This window comes from Empidonax traillii, unplaced genomic scaffold (genome assembly GCF_003031625.1).
Source record: "Empidonax traillii isolate 1590-97213 ecotype Southwest subspecies unplaced genomic scaffold, ASM303162v1 scaffold960:size377693, whole genome shotgun sequence".
NCBI lineage: Eukaryota > Metazoa > Chordata > Aves > Passeriformes > Tyrannidae > Empidonax > Empidonax traillii.
In genome coordinates, this window is record NW_020956153.1 from 327,180 (window position 1) to 337,050 (window position 9,871).

Sequence of the window (9,871 nt, forward strand, 5' to 3'; positions counted from 1 at the left end):
ATGAAAGCATCACAAAAGGGATAGTCCTATTACTGTAATTACGGAATCATCATCTATCACTTCAGCTGTAAACAAAGCCTTTCTGTCTTCACTCAAGACTTGTAAGCAAGTGAGGACATCTCCATCCCTTTCACTATTCCAGTGCATGCAAAACCTATTTTATTAATTATTTGTCTCAGTTAGGTTTTTATCATCATGGGACATAAGAAACCCATTAAAACCCAGTGTTTTTCATCTATGCATAAAACAAATCAGGAGAGAAGCTGTTTAAAATGTTAAGTACAGAACTATATACAAGCTGTTTTCTAAACCAGTGAAACAACATTCCTGTAGTAATAGTGGTATTGAAATTGATGAAGGATATGCTAGGGGAAAAATTTAAAAAATATTTTAAAATATTCCTGAGCTATTGAAGGATCACACACCTACCAAAAGTTGACACAGTTTTATAAAGTCCTTATAGCAACAATTAAATATTAACAAAAATATACAAATTACTATCTTGTGTCTAATTTACAATAAATTCTGCTCAGACACACCATAACATTTTGACCAGTCTTAAACATTATAAACATCCTTTCAGAGCACATTTTGCTCAGTCTCAGCTCTCTCCAGATCAAGCTGGTAGTTCATATGTTTGAACCTTAATGCCCTGGTGACTGCCAACTAGCCCACGTTTCTGTAAAGTATGTTAAGGAAAAAAAGCAAACTAGATTAATGTACAAGAAAATATTTTTTTTAGCTATCAAAGGCAAAACTATGTATAGTCATGAAGAAAAAGGGAACAAAAAATTTGAAATTTCTCTACTTTTGACATTTTCTCCCACTCCACCTGTAGCTGTTCAGAAAAAATAAAGTTTCTGATACCAACTGAAACTATTTCTTTGAGGGGGAGGTTATGGTTTTTTGGTTCTTTCACCAGTAACAAAATTTTTGGTAATGAAATTACAGTAGCACCGCTTTCTTCACAAAGTTGTCTTCTAGTTATACTATACAAATATCTATGTCTTTACTCATTTTATACAGGTGCAGCAGCTGTGCCTCGGCTACCTTTCACATCGATTTCAGTTTCTATTTACAGGCCCGCAGACGGGTTTACATGCATTAAAAGAATAAAGGTGACATCTGTAAGTCCAAATGTCCTTCTGCCAGCTGTCTGAATTTCAGCAGGGAAGAGCAAAATTTTTTTTTTCCTGACACCGAATTGATTAAATCAGTTGCCTCATCAGCCTGAAAGTCAATTTTCATAGTCACCAGTATTAGCCCCACCCAGAAGGCATAAGCAAATCCTTCACTGCATGTTCTGACTAGCCTGTTCACAGGGCCTAGTGATTTTCTCTTAAAACAAAAATTTTAAAACTCACTTAGAAACTGCTGCTTCTTGATTTGAACTACAGAAGTAACCTTCCATGTTACTTACTGTGTTTCACAAGGAAAGCTTTCCAGTTTTAGTTTCACTGAATCTCCATTTGTGTTACGAAAGCAAGTAGCGTCCACTCTACCATCTACACAGAATTTTCTGGTTTTATCATTAATGCATTCTCTTTTGCATATCCCCTTAGAGTTTATGTCTTTCCTACATCAGATGGGCATTTTTCCTAGAACATCAGTCATTCTCACTGCATTTCAGAATTTCTACCTCATTTTTAATACACTGACTGAAATGACTATCAATCATGATCCATTTTAACATCAGTGCAGCTGAGTTAAAATATCAGCAAAAATATGAACATAGACAAGTAAATTTAAATTATAGCGATTCTAACGTATCTTTCCAGCATGAGAAACCTTTTCAGATGTTCATGAAGGCTTGTTAGTTTTCCAGTGACAGAAAATATACAATAAAATAACCCCATAATTCAAATCTGTACTTTCAAAAATCAGTGCACTTTACTATTAGATTTAAGTGCCATCAATAATTGCTGATGAAATGCACTGACTCGTTCTCTCTGGGCTGGCCAGTTCAAGATGCAACGAGATCTGAACATTCCTCTTCTCAGGTGAAGTGCATGATACAACTTGAAATCCTGGATATCATCAAGAAAGATCAGTATGATGGAGTCCCGACTTTGCTCAATAGCTTGCTGAAGAGCATGATACACCTTGAATCTAAAGAAAAAAACAAGACAAAAAAAAGTGGGGTTTTTTCATGTGGGGAAAAAAAATACAAACAGTTCTTAAGAGGTGTCTTAATGTCTATTTTGTAATACAGAATGGTCATTACTCTTCTTAAATTAGTTGCCTTCTAGCTAAAAAAAAAAATTATCCCCTAAAAAATATAACCTAAGTCTACTACCTTGATATACCTTTATTTAGAAAATTTCCTTTCTTTGCAAGATCACTACATAAGAAAGGTGAAAAGATTCATTTAAAGGCAAATAAAAATCATCTTTGGATGCTAGTGGTCTCACCCATTGTTGCACTTTTTCAAAACTTTAATTTTAAGGAAAGCAATCTGCGCAGGTGGCAGCTTGACTTTTTGAGGAAAAAAAAAAAAAAACAAACCACAAACCAAAATGCCTAAAACACTGACTGAGATATTCAAATGTTCACTAGTGTACATGCAGAGCAATTAACTTTACTAACTTAGGAATTATTCTTAAGTTACAATATATTAAATGAATATATTAAAATAGATTTTGTATGGTGGTTTATTTTAATGAAATGCTATTTTGTATTAAATTACACATTAAAAATTATCTAGTTAAAAAGATCTCTTAAGAATGTTTCCCCCTTACAGATAAAATTTGATATCCTACTCACTTTTTACACCAGGGATCCTGTAAGAGGTGTTCAGTCACAACAAAAATAATCTTCCTGCTCATTTTTATACTGTTAATTGTGGCTTCAAATTCAGTTAGGCCTGCTTCAAAGTCCCGTTCTTCTAAACAAAACCTAATTTCAAAATGGTTATTTTTTTCCAGAGAAATGAAATTTTTAGACACCCAGTTCTTGTCCTCTCTTGCATGAATAACGTAGGCATCATAATAAAACTCCTCCTGTTGTCTGTCAAATTCTTTAAAACCAAGTGTTCGATTTACTAAAATATTCCAGTAGAAAGCTATTCTCCACCCTTCAAAATGGATGGTAAGGACAATAAAAATGAATAGCATCACAATAGTGGTAGAGATCACAAAAAGAAGTTTAAATGGAGCGCTGTCTTTGCAGGCCGAGCTATCAAAATACAAAACCAGACTACCATGATATTTAGGTGGGGTATTGCAAATGTATTGAGACCGTAGTCCAGGTATATCTACTTGGGTCATATTAAGCCAATCAGCAAACCAAGCAATGCTTTCACAGGTACAATCAAAAGGATTGGAATCCATCTCTAGTCTTCTCAAGCTCTTGAAAGGTGGGCCAAATACTTCTTCTTCAACAGAGGTTATCAGATTTTTCTGAAGGTTCAATGAATTCAGAGAGGCTTGGTCATCAAACAGAGTTGCTGGAAGCAAATTCAAATTATTCGATCCTAAATCCAAGTCTTTTAATTGAAACAGACCCTTGAAAACCTGAACTGGAATTTCATCAAGCCCATTTGATTTTAAATTAAGAATTTGCAAATTAGGAAGATTTTTTAAAAAAAGAACAGGGCCACCTGGATTTGCACATTTCCAAAGTCGGGCTAAATTATTGTGCTGCAAATCCAGTATGACAAGTTTGTCAAGTCCATCAAACAAGTCTTCTTTTATGTTTGCTATGTTGTTATTGCTGATGTCCAGGAGAGTCAGGTTTTTTAGAGGATGAAAAGGCGAAGGAGAAAGTGCCAGATTACTGCAACCTACCTTCCTTAGCATCAGTTTTCTAAGGCTTGGGACAAAAATGAATGATTCACTTCGCAAAGTCAAGTTTTTATTATAAGAAAGATAAATATCTTGTATATTATAGAGACCTTTAAACTCATGACCTGTGAGCTGTTGACTAATTTCATTGAGACCAAGATCAAGCATTTTCAGGTGTCCCAAGGAAGAAAATGCCCCACTTTCTATTGTAGAGATTCTGGTTTTTGTGAGGTTGAGAACCTGCAAACTGGAATTACCAAGTGATGAAAATGTTTTATTAGTTATTCTTTGTAAGTTTATGTTGCAGTTAGAGAGACTCAGGTATTTCAGGTTGTTCAGACCTGTAAACATATTAGCAGTAATTCCTGGAAAATTGTTATTATCCATTATAAGGTACTCCAGGTGGTATAACCACTGAAAGGAAAAATCTTCTATTTTCTCAGTAAGTGAATTTATGAGATTCAGATGTTTAAGGCTGGATAATCCATAAAATGAACGTGAAGATACATGAATATTATTATGCTTCAGGTTTAAGTATTGTAAACTTGAAAGCCACTGAAATGAGTCATCTTCTATCACAGACAGAGAATTTTGGGAAAGGTTTAAAATTGTAAGATTTGTTCCTTGCAGTCCCTGGAAAGTTGACTTCCCAATGTATGAAAGTTTCACATAGCTCAGCGAGAGGTTTTGAATTGCTGTGTTTGATAATTCCATACAAAGTTTCTTTGTGCCATTTTCACCAAGTTCAACATTGTTCAGTATGAGGCCAAACAGATTTCCAATTGTTTGTAAACATCCCATATGAAACTGAAAGAAAAAGGAAAAAAAAGAGTCTTGACCTAAACAAGGGGATTAGGTAAGAAAGCTGACGAATAAAGCCAAAAATTGAAAAGGTTTTCAAATGAGATTTTCAAGCAGAATAGAATTCCTACACTCAGATTGTTTCACAGCCAAGTTTACAAGTTCTTGGAGTTTACACTTCTTGTGATAATACTTCTATAACTTATAACATGATTATCATACATCTAAGTAGTATTTTTTTAGAAGAAGATAGGAAGTTACTTAGTGAGATGCAAGTTAATTACAATTTTCTATCCAACTACTGAAACTCTTTCTCTAGAAGTATCCTAAAAACTGTGATAAAATCTTCCTTCAGCTTTCTTTTATTGGTATCTGCTAGGGATACCAACATCCTAAAGGAAAACCAGATATACTGTAAAAAGGTTCGGTCTTCAGACACCCAAGAAGAAACCCAGTTTCTCCGTGCAAGCAGAAGCTACTATGAAATGTAATACACTTGCTTCCACAATATGAATCACAAGGTTCTATCATGGCACTGGCCCCTCATCTTGATTAAGGTGCCAGCTGAGTGATTAAATACTCCATTTGTCAAAATGATTCAAATGCATCAGGCTGCTTTCAGATAGCAGTACTATAAAATCTGAGTAGTTGAAACTAGTGTTCAGTAGCAGTGCCCAAGAAAGGAGCAATCCCATCTACTTATCCACACGCTGTATCCCTGTGCCAGTATGGCCATACGTGCAGTCACAGGGTGAACCAAGTAGAGAAGTAGTGTGACTGCAAGCTAAGCAAGCCCAAAAAAATCTGTAGAGTTTCCCCAATGATCCAATGCAGAGCCTCATTAAAGCTGGTATCAGAAAGAAGGAGGGGTGAAGTGGTCAAGCAAAAGACAGTGGTGGGATTACCTCTTAGCTTATACCACTTTGAAATATTCTTGTCATTTCAATGTATAAGTTCTTTGAAGATCAATCAATTGGGAAACAAAACAAACAGAAAACCAAACCAAACAAACCAAGGAAATTAAATACCTATTCAGTATTCACATGCTGAGGGTCAACTAATTTAGAACTGCCACACCCATCACTCTTAAATGAATTAAAACACTGAGAAGCAGGTCAGAGAGCACAGTGTAGCAGGTGAAAGAGACAACACACCCATGTGTTTTTTAAAAGGAGTGAGTATGCTTTTCTGCAATGATTATTTCTCTGGGGTACCCCATAGGCACAAGTGAATGTTCTCTTTGATTAACTAGGAAGTAACACCTGGATTGTGTAACCAGCCTTGTGTAATATTAACTTTTCCCTACTTAGAAAGTATGTCAGATGTTCACCTTTGGCCTGTACAAAAAAAAAATCTGTATGGAAAGTACCAGGTAAGGGTTCTCAGAGCATCTTGATACAGCTTTTGCCTGAGACCTCTGACCAACATGGAACCAGCCTGTGCCAATTTCAGTGGGAGGAAAAAAATTATGTGTACCACTACTAGAGATCAGGAGTAATGCTCTGTACAACAGAATGGTTTTATCTTTGACCTCAGTGGATCAAAATTGTAACATAAATGCCATATAACCATAAAGAATAAATCAGGATAGTTCCATTTTATACTCACACCCACTGAATTTCTGTTCAAATGCTTCCTACCTCTTTCAGTGGATTTGATGACAAATCAAGGCTATTCAATGAGGTGTTGCTAAGAAAACCAAAGTCATCTTTTTTTAATTCAGTGATTTGGTTGCTACCCAGCATGAGCTCATGAAGGTTCTTCAACTGTTGCTCCAATCCTAAATTGGCCGACTTCAAAGAATTATGAGATAGGTCCAAAATATTCAAGTTCTGGAGAGAAGATGTATAATATTAAATTAAAAAAAAAATTAGAAATACTTCATTAGAGGCTGATTAGAATTAGTTGCAATGCTACAATTAAAATAAATTTGTAATAGGGAAATGGCAGCTTTCAAGATCCTGCAGGAAGAAGCCTTCTGTGTCTTTCACAACTGTAACTTTCCTAGTGTTCATGATCTTAATCTGCTGAAGTATCTATGGCAAACCAAAGAACTACTTTAGCTAAAATTCCTTAATTCACTGAAAGCCCTCTTGTTCCAGATAAAGCAATAAAAGCAAAAGCTTAGCGATGGCTGCAGTTACAACTACCTCAGTATTAAACTTCGCCTTCCACACTCTTCACTGTGGTCCAGCCCCACGAATGGATGTGAGGAAGGGGAAGAAGAGTGCAGTAGCAGCCTGAAAAGATCAGTACTGTACACTTTGCAATACTTCAGCTCATGCCCAGGTGCTCAGATTCCTTCTGCACCTGCAGAGGATATGCTGTCCCCTAAAGGCAAGTCTACAGAATGTGCACAGAGGTGCCCCAAGCCTGGCCTTCATCAGTAATGGGGCAGCAGCAAAGTGAGGAAGGCTAGAACTTCAGTTCTGTTCCCAGCATGGAAGCTGGCTGCACTCTTATTTAGTTGAGAGTCAGCAGTCCTACAATGCAAACAAGCACATTTTATGTAACTGAACTGGAATACTGTGTTTAGCAGAAAAGTTCAGACTTGTTCTAAACAACATGCACACTCATTAGAACACTGAACAACAATTAGTATCCACACAATGTCTCTGCTTTCTTTTGTCCTTAGGCTCTTCCTTTTGCATGATTCTCTGCCTGGTGCAAAGACAGTAGAATAGTCCTATCCTGCCTCCTGTGCTGATCCTCCAACCTCTGCTACAGAGAATAGTGTCTAACCACATGTAAACTACTAGGAAAAACAAAGGTAAAATAAACCCCTTTTTACTCTTTGTCAGTTCCTAAAGTCCTGAGAGACACTACATTCAACCTAAGCACTGCTGCCCGTAATGAGAACACAAACTAACAGAGTGTCAGTTTATGCGGTGCTTTATTCCAGGGCCCGGGGTTCCTGTGGACTCCTGTCCCAAGACAGGTACCCAAAGACCCACATTTTGAACGCATCTTTTATACCATTTTCCAAGCAAGGTTACATGATTGGTTTTACATTTCACAGAAGACATAGCAGTTAAACATAAACTTACATATCACTATGATTATATTCAAATATTAATCAATTTACCTGACTGTTAATCCATTTACCTAACTGTAAACATCGTGTAATTAAATCCCACCACCAGATTACATCCTATCTCTAGTTGCAAATTTGTCTTGTCCCCAGTTCTGTTCGACTTATTGTTTCTTGTTGGTCAGCATAGCCTTAATGTCTAACCAGACCCAACTTCGCTCTGACAAGCCCCGACTTGTTTCTGGCAGGGGCCCCTTCAAGCCTTGACCAAACTGTAACAGCACTGGCCTTCAAGGTCTGAATAATTACACCTCAACCTTGAGAACTAAGGCCAGCTACCACTTTTAGACCCCAGGCAACTCAGATTTCACACCATCCACTTTGCCCAATACATCAGCTGCTGCTGCTGTCCTCTCGGCACATATCCTGTATGGAGAGGTACCTGAAAGGGATGCAATCAGCAAAAAGGAATGGAGAGCACTGATTAATAAGGATGGCTGAGACTCCAGTGTACTTCAACAGAAAAAGCCACTAGGTCTCTTCTTTAGAAAAACTATGGAAGATTATATTTTGAGTATTTTCAGATGCAAAGGCAGCTGTTCTGTACACAAACTGGAAAATACAGTAATTTCCTTATTTATTCTTTATTTACATCAAAATGTGCATTTCTAAAGCTTACCTCCAGGGGTTTGAAAAGATCATTTTTTATATTTAGAATGTTGTATCCTAGTTTGAGCTCAGTCAGGTTGGCGCAGGAAGCAAAGACTCTGTCAGGGAGCTGTTTCAATACATTATGTTCTAACTTCAGAATCTTCAACAGGGGCACATTTTGGCACAATTCTGGTTGCAGTTTAGAGATGGTGTTGTAGCCTGCATTCAAGTAAACCAGTTGGCTGTATTTGGTCAGATTTGCAGGACCTAGCTGTTTTAGCTGATTATGAGAGATGTCCAAACCCGTTATATTGTTTGGAAGATCCGAGGGAATTTGAGTCAGCTTTAGGTGACGGCAGTCAGCCATTTCATTTCGGATCTGACATTGCTTTCCAACTGATGCACACAGCCAGCAGACAAACAAGAGTCTTACAGATAAGCTGCCCCACCAAAGAATTGCACTTCCCATCATTTTATCTGCAAAGGCAAAATGAACACAGGGCAATTTACAATCATTTTGACACAACTTGCATCTTAAATGGAAGGCTATGCCAGTCAGGCTCAAAAAATATGTTTTATACTGAGAAAAGACTCAGTGTTTTTAACCGAAAAAGTAGCATTCTTTTCTCCAGAAGAGTTGTCTAATCATCTCTCTAAATAAAGACTTTCATTTAAAAGCAGTAATATCATCTAACATAAAAATAGGTATGCTTAAAAAGCTACCAACTTTATCTACTTTTTTTTCTACTTTATCTACTATCAATTCTACTATCAATTTCCAACCATTTTCCCTTTTCTGATTAATTTTGCATTGCTTTAACATGCATAAAATACAATAAATATAACAAATTGTACACGAACCCCTCAATGTTAATCACTGAGCTCTGAGCTTAACTACACATAAAATAGTTATATTTATTTGCAGTATATAGTATATAGTATATAGTAAGAATACATAATATACCACTTCATTTTACAGTTCTTGCCAGTTTTTATTTTACAAGCTAGTCACAAAATTCTAACCATCTTTCCATCTCATAGCAAAAGAAGGAATACCAAGGTATAGAAAACGGTATGAGAAAGTAAGAGCAGACAAAATAAATCAGTACCAGCTTAATCAGAGATATGGAGAAGAGCCAAAATGTAGACACTGCTCACAGATTCAGTACATTTATCCAAATACTTCCAGGAAAACTTACACATTTAATAATTGATATGCCCCACCCAGAACAGTTTGAACATTTCCATAACAGTATCAACCTCTGTCCATTCTATGGCTCTTCCTGTTTAGTCATTACATTTCTAATGAATCTCAGGCTTTTTCACATTTTGTTCATTTTCATACAATATCCATTAGATTTAAATTCACCTGGTGATCTTGTAATGCAGCTTTACTGGATAAGGAAGAAAATTAATACCACATAAATTCTGACCAGAATAGAGAGGTAAGAACTCAGAAGAGTTTGACCAGCCTGCTGAGTCACAGAGCTTGTCTAATAAATAGCCTTTCTGCTAATCAAGAGTTCTCTGTATCTTCCATATTATTCTCTACAAAATTAATCTTTAGTAGAGGGAAAACAAATACTTTGTGAGTGCTTGCCAGAAT

The 9,871-nt window shown here is 36.4% G+C and overlaps 1 protein-coding gene across 1 annotated transcript in view; it reads right to left on the bottom strand.

Annotated features, from left to right (window-relative positions):
- Positions 1-132: 132 nt before the first annotated feature.
- The window catches only part of TLR3 (toll like receptor 3), a 12,078-nt gene continuing 2,339 nt past the window's right edge, over positions 133-9,871 (bottom strand). The window contains 4 exon segments of the mRNA XM_027903448.1: positions 133-2,109; positions 2,764-4,589; positions 6,224-6,415; positions 8,294-8,742. Coding sequence (XP_027759249.1) covers positions 1,881-2,109; positions 2,764-4,589; positions 6,224-6,415; positions 8,294-8,742 — 2,696 coding nt within the window. The 3' untranslated portion in view covers positions 133-1,880.